Below are 21,725 nucleotides of genomic sequence, written 5' to 3'. Positions count from 1 at the left end.
TTAAGGGATAGTTAATATTTCATTGAGGTTATACGATAAGTCCCATGCTCCCGTATATATTATTGTTCGTCATATATTTTGTCTATAGATTCGCTTGTTTGTCGTATTTATATCGATGTTGGTCTTTTTGATAGCCATGTCCAACGAGAGTTTCGAATTTTGATTCTAAATCAGTTGGAATATCATATTAGAATCCCTCTCAAAAACAAACAAAAAATGTAACGACCCTAAAATTTCGAGCTTCAAAACTCAAAATCTTAGAATCGTTAAACACAAAAATAATCTCAATGAAATCGAAATCATTTTAATGTCGCAGCGGATCACATCTGAGTTTAAAATATAACTCAGTCAAGCCGATTATTACAAACCCAAATGATAATTCAACATATAACAAATGGAATTGTATAATCCTCACAACAACCTCACAAATAAAATCACACCAAATCTCACACACAGAATCCACGCAGGAACCTCACCACGACTGGATGCGATCGACTTCGAGTCTTCGGAGTCGTCACTCAATCACCACTACTCAGCACCTGCGGAAGTATCCCCTACACCATTGAAATTGGTGCACCGGGATTGCAACACAAACCCGGTAAGCTTTACAGCTCGTATGAGTAAAATATTAAAATAATTCTCGTCTCATAAAAGACACAACTCCACATCAACACAGTATAATGAAAATCATGAGAAAACTAGCAACCCATCTGGTTACTCTAATATTTTCACAAAATGGTAACTAATGAGCGCTGGTACACATCTGTTACCCATCACTTAGTATACCGCTGATGTTGGGCAACCACCCGCCACCCAACATCCAAAACAAGCTGAGTACCCATGAGCAGATAACCACCCGTTACCTCCATGCAGTACTATGGCAGACAGACTAGAGCTCTAACTGTATCGTAACTTTCGCCCGGCCAAAGGCTAGGTTCCGACTTGCCTCACATGTACAATAATCTCACATCATATTGTACCACACATCACGTCCGAAGACAAATCACAATAGTTCACATTTTCCGTGATAAAATCACGTACAATAATCACACATCATATTGTACGTTTTAAAACTTTCACGATATATCCACAATAAAAATCATAACAGTACATTATATAGCAAACTATATATATTCGTATTTATTACCATTTATACAATATATACATAGCCCACTATATCCTATACATGTCATATTTCATAAACACCTGAAGAATTACGTACGATAATCTCACATCATATCGTACCATTTAAATCACACACATGCACAATTTTTCTGTCACCGAAATGACTATTTTTAATGAATTAATAACAGTACGTAATTTAATGAACTATATATATATATGTACTTATTACCATTATACAGTATATATGTAGTCCACAAAATTATATACATGTTGTAATTCATCTGATAAACACACTTGTAAAAATGTTGAATCACCACGAGGGTAGATTCGTAATTCAGTGAGATTTTACTCACCTTATCGACTCAAGCGTAAATCCTCAATTCCCGTTGATAATTCCTTTCCTCGATTTAACGATCACCTTAAAAGAATAAGAAAAGAATTTAGAATCGTTTCGTAAACCTTTAAATGCCAAAACAGTAATAACAGTTACTGTTCAGCAATTTTTGGTTTATACGAAGTTACTGTTCACGGTTCACTATTCACGGTTACTGTGCAATACTCAATTAATACGTATTTCTGTACGTATAAGTATTATATACGTATTTCTGTACGTATAAATACTATATACGTATTTCTGTACGTATAAATATTAATACGTATTTTTGTACGTATAAATATTAATACGTATTTCTGTACGTATAAATACTATATACGTATTTCTGTACGTATAAATATTAAATACGTGTTTCTGTACGTATAAATATTAAATACGTATTTCTGTACGTAGAAATATTAATACGTATTTCTGTACGTATACGTACGATTTAAATGTAAATACAACTCAGTAAATAAAATTTACTAAATTACCCTTTTACAAATTACTTTTTACATTTACTGAAAGTAATTTATAATTACATTTACCGTAGGTAAAAACTTAATTACATTTACCATACGTAAATAAAATTTACATTTACATTTACCATACACAGTAAATTACCAAAATACCCCTATCGGAAAATATTTTCACACCGCCGCACGTGGCGGCGCGTGGGGCACACGCGCCACCCGCCGGCAGGCGGCGCGTGGGGCTCACTCGCCGAAGCCACCCACGGCGCGTGTGACGCCACCGCCGGCCCAAAATTCCCTCTTTTCTCCCCCTCTGCCCTCCCCACGGCCATGACCGCCCCTACACTAACCCACTCTCTCACACGCGCTGCCTAAGGCAGCGGTGCTCACCCTTCACCACCGATTCTCCTCCACCACCCTCCAATCGATCCAAACTCCCAAATCAATCCCATCACATCCAATCAAACACAACAACAGTTCAAATACAATAGTTTTTTTACCTAATTCGAACGATAGAAGCTTGATTTGTCGTCGATGATGCGTGGGAAGCCGGCGACGTCGACTCGAGCTGCGGTGCGCCTGAGGGTTGATGCAGAGGTTACACGGTGCTCCAGGGACCGATCACGAGGAACGCGACGGCTTGGAGACGATGGTTGCGACGAGATGCAGAAGGCTTGGAGAGGGAGGGAAGACTCTCGGCGGCGACACAAGGCGGCGCGAGCTCAGGGTCTGGTGCGGAGGGCCTCGTGATGCCGTAGGAAGTGGCGGTGCACGACACGGAGGCCCAGGGACGGCGAATCGGAGAGGAGGATTTCGGAGAAGGAGGAGAGAAGAAATCGGGGAGAGAGAGAGTTGAGAGCGGCGGAAATGAAGAGAGAGAGAAGGGTTTCTGATTATGGAAACCCTAATTCCATAATCATCTATTTATACTAGTTTCTAAATCGGAAACTAACTTCCGACGTTAATAACTTTTACCTCCGACGTCCGATTCGAACGCGTCACATATCCACGAACTCGTATCGACGAGCTCTACAACTTCCGTGAAGAAAGTTTTCACAACCGAGCGACGAAATAAAAGTCGATAAATTCGTTCGGAAACGTAACGTTTTCTTATTAAACGTTCACGGACGTTACCGTTCCCGTTTCGTAACGTTTGCAAGTAAACAAATTTGGTTTAAATCAAACTTCACAACTTAATAGAATTTAATTCAATTCAAATAATGTTTGAAAACGAGGGTTATTACAAAAAAGGTTCTAAATTCAACATCTATGAGAACATAAAAAATACTATGAAATGCACGTGTGATGTGTCTATAACTCTAATAGATATCTATACAAACGTTGTCACCCTATACAAAGAAATTTTACGATCAGTTCCCCATGGAAACATCAGTAAAAGTATAGAGTAGAGTTCTCGATCAAGCTCACCATCCAAGTGTCCGATCCCCCTTCGTACCTCAAAGGTGTGTCTAAATCTATCCTATAGCTGCTAAAATTATAGCCTAGCTGACATTTTTCTTCATAATATATGTAAAATCACTCCAGTGTTTTGATACTTTTCGGAACATCCTTGTTGGTTCCTTCTTTTGTATTTTCTGAATTTATGAAAAAGAGATGGGTGGTGAGTTCTCAAGTTAAAGTAGAGTACGTAGATAGACATTTCTCTTTCGGAATTGAGAGTGAGCCTTGTTCCTTACACCCTCAATCTGTTGTGGTGTATGAGAGATTATGATTACCTTCGACTTCAAACTATGATTTGATGCAACAGATTGCGCTCATAGTAGTTTGCTAATAAATTGATCGAAGAAAGATTAAACCCCACTAGGCTACTAGCATTTTATTTAGTGCATGCAGGGCCCAAAAGACATTCCAAGAACTTATGATAATGAACTCCCGTCACAATTTGGAACCAATTTAGTTACATTTCCAGAATTGCTTTTATTTGGTGCCCAGCACGTTTAAAATCTCAGTTGATTATTCCATCAACAACCTCATTACTATAATTTATCCTCATGGAAGAACATATAGCAATTGGTGCTGATAAGACAGTGACGCAACATTCAGAATTTAACACGAGCAATTATAACTCTTAGCTAAATTAATAAATTTGGCTTCGTTTGATTTTCAACACCAATGAGAAAGAGACCTCGATCTCTTCCCCAATTGGTCTCGTTTCAAAGTTCCGGCTTTTATATGAAAGAGGCAGAGAGAAGATGAAAAAGAATAGAAGAAAAACAATTTGGAAAACCCTAGCATGTTATTCTATCTGTTCAGACCCCAAAACGGACATGTAAACATGTGTTCAATGACAAATTAGGTATCTAACCTGACCAAACGACAACAGTCACCATTTCCCTATATGTACAGATCAATGAAAACTAGCTTTGGATAATGGAGTATATATACACACACACATACTCACATCTAAGTGATCTAACTCGACAACTAGCTTTGCTGAGAGTTCTATTTTGGAACTTTTGCTGGGATTTCTAAATGTAGAAGTACCTATAATCTTGTGTTGTATATACATTTGATGTTTCGTGATCCATGTAAATTAAATGAACCTTTTTTTTAGAAGAAAATGTAAATGAACTTTGGATTCCAAACAAGAAGGAATCTTAACTAAGAAGCAATATATGCAATATATATATATATATATATATATATATGTCACATGGTTGGTAGAACACAGCTAAACAAATTTAAATAATAGTACGTTAGTTCAAAATCTCAGAGTTTATGTGCTACACGTAATATGATTATATACATAAGTAGAATTTAAGAAAGACAAATTAGGCTAATTAGGCCAATTAGAATACCAAAACAATGAACTTGGTTCTGCAAAGTGCAAAAATATACGACTAAATGGTTGAGCTGCGATCACCTCAAGATGGAGATAAGCTTAAGAGATTGCTGGGATTAGTGGCTTTTGAAAAGAAAAAAGCGTGGGAATAGTGTGTGTAATTAGGAGACGTCAAAATTGACCATGTCTTAATTAATTTGAGGTCCAAAACCATGCAAATTCCGATCATCTGGGTTTTGGATTTGGAAGTCGACTTTTCTAAATTCCCCTTTTCGTTTTGGATAAAGATAAAAGATTCAGAGATATCTTATATGATCGACCTGAGAAAATTCTATACAATGCTGCCGCACGGGTTCGCAGCCGAAAGGCTAGCTGCAAAGTTGTACACACTTTCGCAAGAAAGTTCACCTAAAAATTAAAAAGAACAACGAACACTTAGATGACTTTTAATTTGAGCTAGGTTGAACTAAGTTGATCGAACCAATATCAGGCAAGTTTTATGGGGCTTCAAGTCTTCAACCATCTAAATGGGTACTTAATTACGAAGTCAGGTTACTTAGGTATGAATACATATAGCTTTGTGATTCAAATTAATAGCAACGTTGAAATTATCATTGCGCCCGCCAGCCAACCATATGCCGATCATTACAATCATACAATTTCTCTTCTTCTATGATCATTACTTCATCAGTAGTGTCGATCAGCATCTACACATATAATTGGAAGTGCTGGATATGCTAAATACAATTTGTCTAGTGGACAAGTTATGAACTTATTATTTGGTTTATAGTTGTATGATTGTATCATTATCTTTTGGTCTACCTACACTTCCTTAATCGGATCTATACATATGATATCCTATATATAATAAAAAAACATACACTTTTAACAACAATCATCCTTAAATTCCTCCGTGATTCACGCCAATACTCACCCTCTAGTTGGTGCATACATATCAACCATGCCCAACTTGCTAAGTGAATCATAAAACACCTTTTTAGACACCCCTTTTGTGAGCATATCGTCAAATTGCTCTTCTGTAGGAACAAAAGGAAAACTGATGATTTTTGCGTCTAGTTTCTCCTTTATAAAGTGACGATCAACTTCTACATGTTTTGTACGATCATGTTGCACATTATTATGGGAAATATCAATAGCTGCCTTGTTGTCACAGTACAGCTGCATAGTACACTTACGCTTAATACAAAATTTTGTAGCAAATTTCTAAGCCATAATAATTCGCATACTCCTTGAGCCATACCTCTGTATTATGCTTCAGCACTAGACCGAGCTACCACTTTTTATTTCTTACTCTTCCATGTAACAAGATTAACCCAACAAAAGTAAAGTACCCTGATGTAGATCTCCGATCTGTTATATTTCCAGCCCAGTCTGCATCCGTGAAGCCACAAACCTCAAGAATATTATTGTGATTAGAGAACATTACTCCTCTCCCTGGAGCTGACTTTAAGTACCTCAAAATCCTTACAACAGCATCCATGTGGTCCACACTGGGATTATGCATGAACTGACTCACTATACTTCTGCATACGCAACATCTGGTCTGGTATGTGATAAATAAATCAGGCGTCCAACTAACCTCTGATAACGAGGTTTTTCAGTAGGCACTTGATCTGGATATTATGCTAACCGATTGTTCTGCTCAATATGAGTATCAATGGGAGTGCAATCCAACATACCGGTCTCTGTTAGTAGATCTAGGATGTACTTCCTCTAACACAGATAGATACCATCACTTCTCCGGGCTACCTCAATACCCAAGAAGTACTTGAGTGTACCTAGGTCTTTCATCTCAAACTCTGTGGCTAGCTGTTTCTGTAATCTATCCACCTCAACAATATCATTCCCAGTAACTACCATATCATCAACATATATAATTAGGGATGTTACCTTTCCTTTTGGATGTCTGAGAAATAATGTGTGGTTTGAATTACTCTGTTTGTAGCCAATTCTCCTCATGAATTGTGAGAATTTTCCAAACTAAGCACGAGGTGACTGTTTAAGACCATACAAAATTTTCTCAATCTGCATATAAAGTTCTTTGGAGAAGTGGCCGCATACCCGGGCAGAAGATCCATGTACACTTTTTCGGTAAGTTCTCCATGAAGGAATGCATTCTTAACATCAAATTGTCTAAGTGGCCAGTTTAAGCTAGCAGCACAGGAGAGCAATACCCAAATAATGTTTATTTTTGCATCAGGCGCAAATGTCTCATCATAGTCTATGCCATATGTCTGGGTGAACCCTTTTGCTACTAGACATGCTTTATACCGGCTCACTGACTCATCTGGATTATGCTTCACTGTAAACACCAAACGACATCCCACAATCTTCTTGCCATGTGGTGGAGATACAAGCTTCCAAGTATTATTCTTTTGTAATGCTTCCATCTCTTCCTCCATTTCTTTCCTCTATTTTGGGTCTCTCGATGCATCCTGCACTTTGTTAGGTACTGATACAGTAGATATTTGATTCACAAATGATTCATATGACTTAGACAATTTTTTGGTAGACATAAAATTTGCCACATGATACTTAGTTTTAGCCTGAAGGGTAGGTTTATATTTTTTTTGTTGGCTGACCCCGAGTAGACCCATTTGGCAAGACATATTGTCTACTATTAGCCTCACCAGTATTAGTCCCAATAGAATGACTAACCTCAGATGAGTGATATTCCGTACCAGAAGAGCATTAGTCAGGTGTAGAAACAATAGTACGGGAGACATGAGGGGCAGTTGTGTTGTCATCTTCTGGTACTTGAATCTCTGGAGTGTCTATACCGGAATCACCCGATGGTGCCTGTATAGCGGGACACATTGGTGATCTCAATTGATCATGTCACCATATCTTCTGGCTTACTTGTCTCCCCCTCTCCATGATACAGATCTTCAAAATATGAATTCTCCCCCTGAAGAGTAGTATCGGAAGAGGGAAAATAACTCATGTCCTCAAAGAAAGTAACATCCATAGTGACATAGTACTTCCTGGTAGGCGGATGATAGCACCGGTACCCTTTCTGATGTCCGTCATACCCAACAAACACACATTTAACGGCCCGAGCATCCAACTTAGATCTCTGGTGTTTTGGAAGATGGACAAAAGTAACACAACCAAAAACACGGGCAAGAAGATTATGAAAAGAGGGTAAGGAGACATGAGATGCAAGCACCTCATACGTAACTTTTCCCTGAAGGACACGAGAGGGAAGACGATTGATGAGGTGGGCGGAAGTTATGACAGCATTACCCCAAAGGTATTTGGGCATATGGGCACTAAAAAGGATACACCGAGCCATGTCAAGTAAGTGATGATTTTTCCTTTCAGAAACTCCATTCTGCTCAGGTGTATAAGAACACGTTGTTTGATGAACAATTCCGTGTGTGTTAAGGAACTCTTGAAAGACATGATTCACATATTCTCCCCCCCCCATTATCAGAACGAAGAACTCTAACGGTGGCATTATATTGTGTTTGGACAGTGGTATAGAAGGCTTGAAAAGCGGGAAAAACCTCATCTTTAGTTTTGAGGAGAACAATCCATGAAAGACGGGTGCAATCATCAATAAATGACACATAATACCGCATCCCTGACACAGCAGACTCTTTAGAGGGTCCCTAAATATCAGAATGAATTAATTCGAAAGGAAGAATATGTTTATTAGAAGTACTAGGGGAATAAGTAGATCGATGACTCTTACCCAAAACACATATTTCACAACGTAAAAGTGACTCATCCACACTAATGAACAAAGATGGCATATATTTTTTCATAACACTATAAGATGGATGCCCTAAGCGACGATGCCATAACCAAATTTCACTTAACTTGTCAGAAGTGGTGATTAAAGCGGTCTGAGATTGTGCCCCTGGTTTCTCCCCTGCATATGTCTGATGCAGATGAAACAACCAGCCCCTCAGATACCCCCGACCAATTAACTCTCCGGTGAGAAGATCCTGAAATATCACATACATAGGAAAAAATGTCACAGAGCACTTAGTGTTGGCATAGGCTTATGCCCGCCATAATCAGCACAACTACCAGCGCATTAAGGCTAATGCGTAGCACAATTTTACAACACTAATAGCAAGTCAGCCGCACTAGCTACGCAATGGGCCTCCCCGCGGCCCAAACTGATTACGGACGCGCCCTCACGCGCATCTCAAAGAAGGCTCCAGAGAGCACCTTAATCGGACGTCGTCCCACATCGAATGGCAAGTAAACGATCCACTTCAACTCAACAATAAAAGGTCAGACTCTTGACCTTACAAGGTAAGTACACTGAACTCCATACCGTAACTCCGCATAAATTACTATCGCCCTAACTTAAGCGTCGGAGAGTCGAAGACCACGCCGCCGTGGTCTCTACTTTGACGACGTGTGTTACCTGTGGCAGGAAAGAGACAAGGAGTATGGCGTACCATATCCGCGAGGAGTACGGCGTACTAAATAGAGTGTAATCACATCATTAACATTGGCGCCGTCTGTGGGAAACCGCAATAAAAAAGTCAACAAAAAAAAAAACCTCATGCAACACCTAGCCAAACAACTACACTTCGACATGGGCACTACCAATCCTTCCCCCTCTACTCCGGCAGGCGGTCACATCGAAGACGTCACAGACCTTAGCCTCAACCACCCTCTACCCTCCGCCAATGACCCTTTCATCCTCACACCTACACCCGGAACAGTCGTCAGTACTAATGCGACTACAGATCCAGCAACCGTCGCAAAAATGGAAAGCATGGCTCGTGAGCTAGCCGATTGCCAGCAGCGCGAAGCACTGGAACGCGAGAAAGCAACAGCTCTCCAGAGCGAGCTTGACAGGATGCGGACACAGCTCGAACGGGCCGAGCGCAGTCATTTACATGGGGAGTCAAATCGCGAGGGCAGCGCGCAAACGAGAGGACGAGAACAAGTTCGCTTAAGCATCAGCTTGACCCCCTCCGAACTCGCCAAGAAACAACCACCATCACCACGGCGTATCCACAACCGTGAGGAGGGAAGCACAAGCGTCACCTCCCGTTCCAGACCCCACACAACTGCTCACAACAGCGAGTCTGCCACGCTAGCCCTGATCTTGCAGCGCCTAACAGCAATAGAACAACGGGATGCCAATCCACGGTGCCAACCAGTGTTCGCAGCCAGGCCAGGCCCATTCACTACGAGAATAATGAACACCGTGCGTCCTTCTCAATCTAAGAGCCCAAAAATCACGCCGTACACAGGTGAAGGCGATCCATTCCGGCACATTGATAACTTCAAAAAAGTCACTGCCAGTAGAGAATTCGACGACGCCACCTTGTGCCACCTATTCAACGAAACATTAGATGGGGATGCCATGAATTGGTTCTTCGAACAACTGGCGAACTCCATGGATTCTTTCGCGCAGTTAACCACAGCATTTCTTAATCGGTTTATCCTCATGGCCGGAGCTGCCCACACAACTGATGGCCTATTTCAAGTAAAACAAGAGAGCAGGGAAACATTGGGCACCTTCGTCATGCGATGGCAGACCGCAGCATCCAGATGTCGGAACCTGAACAAAACGCTCGCCCTGGCTGCTTTTAAGGAAGGACTACGGTCAGAGAACTTCTTGTTCCACATCAATGTGGACCCTCGAATGCGCGGCGCCACATATGATGACATCATGACTGAAGCAGTACGATACGCTCAAGCAGAATACGTCACATACGGAGAGAAGCGGACCCCAGTACCATCAGACAAAACCACTGTGACGCAGACATCTACAGACACAGTCCCCCTCCAGCGCGAGCTCTTCCCGAACACAGAAGACCATAGCAAAGGCAGGAAAAGAGAGTGGCATCAAGCCAATCACCGTGATGCGTGCAACAACGATCGGCACAGAGGCCGGGACAAGAACAGGAGACTTGGCCATGAACGTCGCGACAACAGAGACCCTCGCCAAGTTAACGCGATGGGACGCCGTAGTGACCACACACCGCCTAGGGAAGAGACCCTGGAAGACTTTTTCCACGCACATCAAGGCACGCTGAGGAAACCAGCAAGACCACTACGCCCCCAAACCGAAGCAGAAACTGGTAAGTGGTGCAGATTTCACAAAAATGGAAGCCATAACACGAATGATTGCCGCACCCTCCGCATACTAAAAGCCAATGGCGACACGGGGGTTCGCCCGGCACAGCAAAGGGCACAACAGCATGTGGTCGCCGCAGTCGAGAACCTGCGCCGCATCAACGTCATAGAGGGAGGAGCCCCCAAGACCAACATGTCTAACCGAGCAAAAAAGCGCTTCGACCGCAACAATCACCAAAGGCAGGTGTACGCCATCACAGGAGGAAACGCTAAGCGACAGAAGGAAGGATGGAAACCGATCACCTTCACTGAGGAAGAGGAAATTAACATCTCCTTACCCAATGACGACGCTTTCCTTATAGACGCAATCTTGCGCGGACAGTGGGATGTAGGGAAGATGATGATCGACAAAGGATCCGCAGTCAACGTCCTATTCAAGGGCTGCTACGAAAAAATGGAGCGTAGCGGAAAAAAGTTGGTACAAGACCACGAACCGCTAATCAGCTTCTCTGTGGACATAACCCAACCCTTAGGCTCGGATTATATGACAGTACGCATTGGGAGCGCACCACACACAGTTTACGTCGAAGCTGAGTTCATCATAGTCGATGCCTACAGCTCCTACAACGGGATCATCGGCCGACCTACACTGAACCGGATGCGAACTTTCATCGCCGGACACATGATGCTCATAAAATTCCCAACTCCGCACGGAACAGGACAAGTCCGGAGTTCACAATCCGTGGCAAAAGATTGCCAAACACGCGTAATTCGACAGACACGGAACCGACACGAAATCCTGGCGGTACACGCCACAGTAAACTTGACCGACAAGGTCGTCGACGCACGAGACGGCGAAACGTTGAAATAAAGAGCAAGCAGAAGGCTACGTCATACGAGGCCAAAACTCCGGGAAACCTTGAATCCTCATTAAAAAGCATTACGCCATTCCCAAACCATCCGGAGCGCAGAATCAAAGTCGGCACAACTCTCAATCCCACTGTTGAGAAGGATTTAACAAGTTTCTTGGGCGACAACATGGAAGTCTTTGCATGGTCCTATGAGGACATGCCCGGAATCTCGCCCGACATCATCATGCATGAATTGCACATCAAACCTTCCGCACACCCAATTAAACAAAAGCGCCGAAGCTTTGACGATGAAAAGAGCACGGCAATACGCCAGGAAGTAGACAAATTGAAAGGCATGAAATTCGTTCGGGAAGTACAGTACCCTGAGTGGATTTCAAACTGTGTTATGGTCTGTAAAGCCAACGGTAAAAGGCGAATGTGTGTGGATTACAAGAACGTAAACAAAGCATGCCAGAAAGACAGTTTCCCCCTACCGAGAATTGACCAGCTGATTGACGCAACGACAGGTCACGAGTTGCTAAGCATCATGGACGCCTACTCCGGGTACAATCAGATACGCATGAACCCGGCGGATTAAGAAGCTATGACCTTCGTCACTGATAGAGGCCTGTACTATTATAATGTAATGCCTTTCGGATTAAAAAATGCGGGCGCTACGTATGTGCGCTACGTCACACAAATGTTTGACCAACACATCGGTCGGGAAATCGAGGTGTACGTCGACGGCATGCTGGCCAAAAGCATAAAAGCCGAAGACCATGTAACCAACCTCCGAACCATCTTCAATGTGCTCAAAAAATACAAGATGCGATTAAACCCGGAAAAATGTTTTTTCGGCGTAACAACAAGTAAGTTCTTGGGCTACATCGTCAGTCAACGCGGCATAGAAGCAAATCCCGAAAAGGTACAAGCCATCCTGGATATGGCGCAACCAGTACTCAAGAAAGATGTAGAAGCCCTCCAAGGCAGACTCGTGGCATTATCTCGATTCATATCAAGACTGACTGACAAGTGTGAGCCGTTCTTCAAATTGTTAAGGCACTCCAAGAGTAAACTGATCGAGTGGACACCGGATTGCCAAGAGGCCTTTCAGGGATTAAAAGATTACCTCGCCGCAGTACCATTACTGTCAACCCCACAGCCGGGTGAACCTCTGTACCTTTATCTCGCAGTATCCACAACCGCGGTCAGCAGTGCCTTAGTTCGCCGTGATGGAACTAAAGAATTGCCAGTTTTTTACGCAGGACGGGCCATGAACGGCCGAAAGACAAGATATCCAACACTGGAGCAATTAGCCCTCGCACTCATCGTAGCAGCCAGACGACTACGTCACTATTTCCAAGCTCATAGCATCCACGTACTCACAAATCAGCCTCTCAAACAAGTACTACAGAATCCAGAACACTCCGGGCGACTCAGCAAATGGGCTATCGAGCTGACAGAATTCGACATCGAATACAGGCCACGACCCGCCGTAAAAGGACAAGCCGTAGCCGATTTTATAGCAGAAATGATCCCTCGAGATACGGCGGAAGTGGAACCAGATAATGTCATCAACCCCATCAAGATTTCGCCATGGAACTTGCACGTAGATGGCTCCAGTTGCGCCAAATCTAGCGGAGCGGGGATCATTTTGAGCGGACCGGGGGGACTCGAACTCGAGTATGCTCTCAAATTCAACTTTGCCGCCTCCAACAATGTAGCGGAGTACGAAGCTCTGATTGCAGGACTACAATTGGCCCTCAGCACGGGTGCCACCAGCATCAATGTGTTCAGCGATTCTCAGCTCGTAGTCAATCACTTCGGCGAGATGGCGCTGGGCCTCCAGGGCATCCCGCCCCGCATCTAGTAGGTTAAAAACCATCTTTGCTGCCCTGGTGGTAGCAAGACCGAGCGGACTCCGCAGGTCCAGACCAGACCCTTCAGGCCGCCTCAAGCCCCCGAGCACGGCGCGCTAGCTAAGCAACACCAGCTTCTCCAGTTCCGGAGCTCCTAGATGGCTCAAAGGACTGCGGTCCAAGGCGGACAGATCCTCGAAAACCCGAGACTCCGTGAAGGTGAGGGGCGCCAGTTGCGTAGTCCTCTGTCTTTTAGGAGGCGGAGCCTCCACTGTCGCATCCTCCACATCTTCGGGAGCAACAGAGGACTTTGTTCTTTTCGAAGACGCGCCCGCCTTCTGCAGCTTCTTCTTCCTGCCAGTCTCAAGCGACACCGCCGAATCAGCCAGATGCGGATCGGTATCGATACGGCCCACTCCTTCCGCATCACTGCGGCGCGGTAACCCCTGCTCGTTTGGAGGTTCGCGTGCAGGGGAATGAGCAGGTCCACGACCGCGGAAGAATCCTCGACCCGCTGCGCTGAGGCGTTCACCTTCTTTGTCGAGGCCGCCACCTTCTTAGACATGACGCGTCGCAACATTGTGATCGCTAGCCCTTCAGTATCCGGCGTAACGTCGGGATCTTCCTGCTGCAGAAACCGGGCGTAGCATATGCGCTCCGATTTCTCGAAATTCCTGTTCACCGAGAGCGTCGTAGCTGCACATATAACACCAGATTAGTACGCCACAAACAAAGTAAAGATAGAAGAACACAGCACTTCTTCACTTCTACTTACGATGACGACGGAGTAATCCTTGCTCGAACAGGAGGTACGGGTTCTTCAATACCTTTAAATCGTGAACTAAGTCTTCACCTTGGCACCTCCAAAGATAAGTTACACGATTCACTCGGTCAACCTCTCGCTCGGACAACACCAATCTCCTTCCAGCTACACACAAAAAAAAAAAAAGAGAGAAGGTAGCGTCAGCAAACAGTCATTCCATAGTAACAAAATTTAGTAAAGCACCGAAACCTACAATTAACGGCCCGAAATCGCGAGGGAATACGCTTCCCTGGGATATACTCTACCCCGTTAATGCGCCCATACTCCCACCCCTCCTCCACCACGAAGCTGTTTTTTCTCCAGTTCGCCTCCGAGGTGGGCCAGTTCTCCGAAACCTGGTACTCACTGCGCTCATCCCGCCTCACAAACCGCGCGGTCCCCCCATTACCATTGCGCTGGTTATAGTCCACCTTGAAGAAATGGAGTACCTCCGCCGCAGTAGGAGCCGAACACCCCGAGAGGTGGAATAGTGAGCAAAGACCGAGAAGGACCCGCCACATGTTATAACTCACTTGTCCAAAAGTCAAGCCAAACTCCGCCACAAGACATTGCAGACGAGGGTCTAACGGCAACTCCACTCCAAGTCGTAGTACGGAGGGACTCACCAGCGCATGCCCATTCGGCAACATTGAACCAAACTCGTCACGCCGAATCGGACGGGCAAGGATGGTCGCAGGCAACTTAAATTCCTCCACATAGCCATACACTGCGGCGGAGTCGGCTCCATGTGGTTCCTCCACCTCCGACCTCTGCACACCACCATCTAACCAACGCCTTACAGGCGCTGGGCTCAGCGTCGGGCCTGAAGTGCTAGTCCCCGAAGCACTTATAATACGCTCGGATACCCCTTCACTTTCTCCAGTCTCTTCACGTTGCGACTCCATGGTGCTTGACGACTCACTCGTGTCCCAGTTCGCTAACACTCTAGCAAAGACAATAGAACGATCTTCGCGATGCCAATCGTTTCCACCACTACGCCGCACCAAGTCCAAGTAGTTGGCCTCCAATTCACTTGCCCACGACCAAGCGGATGACGACGCGGACCAACTTCCTTCTGCAGACGCGGAATCGCTATCAGTTAGTATAATTATCCTAGACATTACGCCGCAGCAAGCAACACCGAAGGCAAAGGCGAACAACCTAAAACTAGAAGTCAAAAAGTCAGTCAGATCTATCCTACGAACCTGGCAAGAACGAGTTTGAAGAACATGAAGAACACGAAGAACATGAAGAACACCAAACCCAGTTTACGGTGAAAACCCATCCGCACCGCCTACACAAACACCCCACCTTGACGGACAACAACCATCCAAAGATCAAATAGACCCAAAACCCACAATTCTGCCGGAAAGACCCAAAACCCAAAACCACCGATTTACCCCACAAACACAAATCTACCAACAAACAACAAACCACAAACCGAATAAAGAAGGATCCGATCAGAAAACATACCTCAAAAAGCCGATTCACACAAAAATCCCGATAAGTTCACGCTTGGAAGAAAAAGGAGCAGACGAGAGCAAAAGAGAGGGAATGAGAGAATTTGGATTTCGAAAACTTGGATCTGTCGATAATGACAGCCATTCCGTACCTTTCACTCTTTTATAAGTGAACCCCATCTCACATCCAGCCCGTTGATACCTCAAAAGCAACCCTTAACCGTTAGATTCAGAAAGCCGTTACTCGCATCTTAGTCGTCGACCCAAGAGACGTCGCTCCAGATCTCGACACGTGGCCTGAGTTACCGAGGCAACGTTTCGGTTACACGCCTTAACTACATGCAATAACTGTCTTCTCGGATAACGTCACCCCACGAATTTGAAACGTTCGCGAAACATCCGCCCAATGCATGTACGACACGTGCTGTCCAAAGCGCGAATGGCGCTGTCATCAGTCTGCAAACACTACGCTCAAAGATAGCGATAAAAGACGTCCTATGCGTAAGAATTTACTACGCTATGACGGACGCACTACGCTCAAAGATAGCGATAAAAGACGTCCTACGCGTAAGAATTTACTACGCTATGACGGACGCACTACGCTATAAGATAGTGATAATAGACGCCCTACGCGTAAGAATTTACTACGCTATGACGGACGCACTATGCTCAAAGATGGCGATAAGACGTCCTACACGTAAGAACTTACCACGCTATGACAGACGCACCACACAGAGCAATCAAACGTATTACACAACAAAAACTCGGCATTCCTTAACTGGGGAGTGGGGGGGACTACGAGAGGGTCCGCAAGACCCATTGCTGATTATGGCAAAACGCTCAAATATTAACTCCCCAGTCAAGAAATCACCTCCCTAGACTGGGAACTTGGGGGGACTTGTTGGCATAGGCTTATGCCCGCCATAATCAGCACAACTACCAGCGCATTAAGGCTAATGTGTAGCACAATTTTACAACACTAATAGCAAGTCAGCCGCACTAGCTACGCAATGGGCCTCCCCGCGGCCCAAACTGACTACGGACGCGCCCTCACGCGCATCTCAAAGAAGGCTCCAGAGAGCACCTTAATCGGACGTCGTCCCATATCGAATGGCAAGTAAACGATCCACTTCAACTCAACAATAAAAGGTCAGACTCTTGACCTTACAAGGTAAGTACACTGAACTCCATACCGTAACTCCGCATAAATTACTATCGCCCTAACTTAAGCGTCGGAGAGTCGAAGACCACACCGCCGTGGTCTCTACTTTGACGACGTGTGTTACCTGTGGCAGGAAAGAGACAAGGAGTATGACGTACCATATCTGCGAGGAGTACGGCGTACTAAATAGAGTGTAATCACAGCATTAACACTTAGCGTCAGCGTTCAATTGGGGAACATATATCAAATGATGAGATAAAGCAGGTACATAGAGCACATTGTGAAGCTCTATTGTGGGAGTAATACAAACTGACCCTTTCCCTAATACGGGAAATGCCTTACCATTAGCATTAGTAACATAAGGTACTGGTGGAGGAGACAATACGGTAAAATATAATTTGTCATAAGTCATATGATCAGACGCGCCAGAATCAATAATCCATGTATCAAAACCAACAAAGTTAGAGATATTTAAAGCCATACCAATTTTGACAGATACTTCAAATTTCAGAACTTCAGTTGCGTCTTCAGAACCCATTGAAAAGGAATTTGAAAAGATCAGGAATTATACAGCGGAATTACCAAAAAACTGATATAAACCTGTCTTGGGTGCACGTGCACTGTCGGTGAACCTACACTGACAATCAAGAATACTAATTCTGGGCCGGGTTGGGTCCGGTCCGGTTCGTCTTGAATCCGGGTCGGGTCAGATTATTTGGATCGGGGCAGATTTAGGCCGGGCCGGACCGGGCGTGTCAGATCCGAATCCAGAAATCAGCGCTGGCGAATGCAGCGGCTTGATGCGGCGGCACTGGTGGAGAGGAGGAGGGCTCGACGCGGCGGCTTTGGTGGAGGATAGAGATGGCGCCGGTGGAACGCTCGCAGCGGCAAAAACGAGAGGAGAGCTCGGGTGGAGCGAGATGTCACCGGCGCGAGGAGGAGATCGAGGCGGCGAGGAGATCAGAGCAGTCCCGCAAGGAGGAGCACGTCGGGAGGTCGGGTGAGCAATTCCGCGAGGAGGAGCACGGCGGGGAAGACCGATAAGGAGCCGGGACAAGCGGGGAGCGTGGCCCGGGGACGAGTCGGATATACCGACTGAATATGCTTGCAGCGCAACCGGCTTGCTGATGTCGCCGAACCGCAAGGCCTGTGGCTTGCTGACATTGCCGACGAGCTCCAGGGAGGGTGGCAGCAAGCTTGGCTTCCTCTAGTTCATCCAGCGGAAAAAACAAACGGCAAAAATGAACCCAGAAAAACAGAGCACTGCTCTGATACCAAGAGGAAAAGTATTTTACACTTCCTTAATCGATCTATACATATGATATCCTATATATAATAAAAAAACATACACTTTTAATAACAATCATCCCTAAATCCCTCTGTGATTCACGCTAACAGAGAAGACATCATATGTCACTTGATAAATAATCCAAAAACAATTTTTACGCACGTAATTGGCTAATATGATGCTCGGGCTTTGTATTTAGGAATATTCATGTTTCAGAAACTCAAAGTTCGTTATCCTTCTACGGAATCATTTCTGTTGAAATGGATTCTCCCCATCTGTTTGAGCTGTCAGTGTAAATCATATAATGTAATTTAAGGATGTACATCATGTAGGCATTACTTATCTATTATGTATATAATAGTACATAGTACGTAGTCTCTAATGTAAGATGAATAGATATCAGAAAATTTATTCTCTAAATCTCGTCTTATTTGACTTGAGCTCCTCTTTGGAAACAATTCTTCTTCCGACTGGTCTTTGGAACCATTGTTGTCTCTGCTGCGAGCTCATCTAGTTTATATTCCCTCTTCAAACTGGTCTGTGATCAGTAGTTCGGCTAATCATGTTGCTCTTGCTGGTGCAAGGTTACTTTCTTGAAGGGATTGGCAGGGTGATTGTTTCCACCACCCTCCTCCCTTTCTGTCAGATTTTCTTCGTTCAGAATCTCCTGTATTTTCTTTCTTGTAATAGTTTTTGTACTTGGCTGTTCTTTGGTTTTAATGCAATTTCTCTTGTCAAAAAAAAAAAGTCGATCCATTCATTATAATTTCTACTTAACGAATAGCTTCTTATTCTCTAAATGTGAGAATGCGCCAACGATGTCGCCTAGTGTCTACACGAAATTAAATCAAAGACGACGATATGGTAAAGTGCTAGTAAACCTTCAACTTCTAGTCCAAAAATTACATATAAGAATATAAAAGGAAATGCAGGAGAACGGTTAACTAAAAGAGAGGAAACTCCATTGATAGAGTTTTATTAAAGAAACATTAATCAAAAGGAAATGAAAGGGATTTCCTAAGCACTTTCAGATGTGATCCTAAGCCCTTCAAGCATGGCCCTTGGGTGCATCCATATCCCACTCATCCATAAATCTCTTCCAGAACCAGTGCTTCCTCCATACTCTGTCAGTCATCTCTTCAATAGGAACATTCTTGGTCTCCGGAATTAAGAATAATGTAAAGAGTGTCATGAGAAGAACCCAGGCTGAGAAGAAGTAGAATATGCCGTACCTCATGTGGCAAAGCATCGAGAGGAAAGCCTGTGCTATAACAAATGTGAAGAGCATGTTTGTAAACACAGCAACACTTTGTCCAGCAGAACGAGCCTCTAGGGCAAACGTCTCACTAGGGATCAACCAACCTAGAGGTCCCCAAGACCATGCAAACGATGCCACAAAGCTGCAGATCAAAATCACCACAAGTATTCCCAAGCCATGTCCGAGGTTGTTAGTTGTATCCTTAACTTTCCATCCCATAATCACGGCAACTCCCATTTGCGAGAGGAACATTTGAACACCAGCTTCTAGCAAGAGCATTCGGCGACCAGCTTTGTCGACAATGACGATTGACACGACAGTTGAGAGGACATTGACAAGTCCTGTTATGACAGCTGAATAGAGAGAGGCGTCACTCTTAAATCCCAAGGTTTGGAACAAGACTGGAGCATAAAACATGATTGCATTAATTCCAGTGAATTGTTGGAAAACCTGTTAACATAGGCGCGCATATATATTAGAATTCTCAAATCGTCAATCAAAACCTCTTCTTTTTTGTGTGAGGGAGAGTAACATATTACCAAAGGGATTCAAAGTTAAAATGATAAGTCATGACCTGCATCAATATTGCAATGATCAGCGAAGGCCTGTTCCTACGGTTAAAAAGATTCCTGAAGGGATCCTTCACTTCCGCAGCCACACGACTTGCCTCAACTATCTCTAAGAATTCTGGATCCACATTCTCAATGCCTCGGATCTTTCTAAGAACTGCTTTGCCTTCCTCCAACTTACCTCTTTGGATCAAACTATTAGGGGTGTCTACCACAATAAGAGACCCCACAGTTAGTAGAACTGCGGGAACGCCAGCCAAACCTAGTGATATTCTCCATCCCGTTCCGTCAGTTAGTCTACATATATAGTAGCACAAACCATTTTAAATTACTGTAAGTAGTCATATGAGATATTGAGAACGCATTAATTCAAATGCAAAGCAAAATAAATAAGAAATAAAATGAAGTTGTGGAGGGTTATAAAACAAATCAGAAAACAGCAAAACTTTTTTTTTTTCTATTGACAACTTAAGAAGATCTAGGCTTACTTGGATGTTCCATAATTGATAAGGTTTGCAACCAGAATTCCAATCGTAATATTGAGCTGGAAGAGTATGTTAAGTGCTCCACGAATTCTTGTTGGTGCAACCTCAGATAGGAAAAGTGGAATCGCCTATTATACATAAAAAATTTGCCGAGTTAAAGCCAGTAATTTTAAGAGAAAAATTGAAATCAACCTGTAGTAATAGACAAGCTTAACTACGAAACCTGATTTGCAAATCCAACACCACAACCAAGTAAGATCCTTCCAATAATGAGCATCGCAAGGTTATGAGCTGCAGCATTAAAAACTGTTCCAACGCAAAAGAATATCCCAGCAATCAACATGGTTAGCTTTCGGCCTAGCATTTTGGTTGTGTATGATGCAACAAATGTTGCTAATAAAGCCGCAAGGTACAACGATGATGTGAATAGTTGTAGCCCTTGATTATCGTATTTGCAGTAGTTACTCTCAAGTCCTGGACTTTGTGTCTTCTTGTATACAACTGGGAAGAATTTCTTCAGAAAGTCGGGCATTGATGTAACACCACCTGTATGTATAGCTCAGTCAAATTAGTTCATTGCATACACAAAACCATGTAGAGTAGCTCGATCACATATCATAGTAAGTTGGCTACCACCTGAAATTCCAACATCGTAACCAAACATTAGTCCACCACTAGCTGCCATTATGCAAGAAATGACAACCAGAGGCGTGATCTTGGCTTCAAATTCTCCGCCTCCGGACGACACCCCAAAGCCTCCCGCCATGATTTCCTCTTCCTATATCAACTCGGGTATGTTTTATTTCTGAACTGTAATAATATACAACAAATTGTACAAGGAAAAGGAAAGAGCTCCTAACTTATTGAATGAAAACAGTGGGACTTATAGGACACATAATCTTAGGGTTGTACGTACAGAGAGTGATTGACGTAGAAGATGAATGATCTAGCCAGTGACATGGTCAGAATTTTTCCAAATGGCATAGTCCATATGGTTGATATTAACTCATGATGCTTGGTTTGTTGTAGGGCAGTTGATCAGGTCGTTAAGCATAATGCTAGGACCTTATTAATTTTATTACCATATTATGTGGTAGATAACGGAAAACTACGGCATGGTTATAAGTAATGGATATAATAAG

General features: G+C 43.8%; 1 protein-coding gene across 1 annotated transcript; it reads right to left on the bottom strand.

The window, feature by feature from the left end:
- Positions 1–19,319: 19,319 nt before the first annotated feature.
- Positions 19,320–21,349, bottom strand: LOC126790610 (sugar transport protein MST4-like). Its single transcript, XM_050516921.1, has 5 exons — positions 21,220–21,349; positions 20,807–21,129; positions 20,587–20,711; positions 20,104–20,395; positions 19,320–19,979 (listed from the first exon to the last, which is right to left on the bottom strand). The coding sequence occupies exons 1-5, from the start codon at positions 21,347–21,349 to the stop codon at positions 19,320–19,322; spliced, it is 1,530 nt and encodes a 509-aa protein (XP_050372878.1).
- Between the last annotated feature and the right edge of the window lie 376 nt (positions 21,350–21,725).

Source organism: Argentina anserina, chromosome 4 (genome assembly GCF_933775445.1).
Source record: "Argentina anserina chromosome 4, drPotAnse1.1, whole genome shotgun sequence".
NCBI lineage: Eukaryota > Viridiplantae > Streptophyta > Magnoliopsida > Rosales > Rosaceae > Argentina > Argentina anserina.
This window is presented reverse-complemented; position numbering and strand designations above follow the sequence as displayed.

Bases quoted from the DNA above. Each gene is read 5' to 3' on its own strand.
- LOC126790610 (XM_050516921.1), bottom strand. From the start codon at position 21,349: ATGGCGGGAGGCTTTGGGGTGTCGTCCGGAGGCGGAGAATTTGAAGCC. The intron at 20,396-20,586 runs GTAAGCCTAGAT...CTATATATGTAG, and splicing joins ATCAATTATGGAACATCCAA to ACTAACTGACGGAACGGGAT. The intron at 19,980-20,103 runs GTCATGACTTAT...CTATGTTAACAG, and splicing joins TCATTGCAATATTGATGCAG to GTTTTCCAACAATTCACTGG.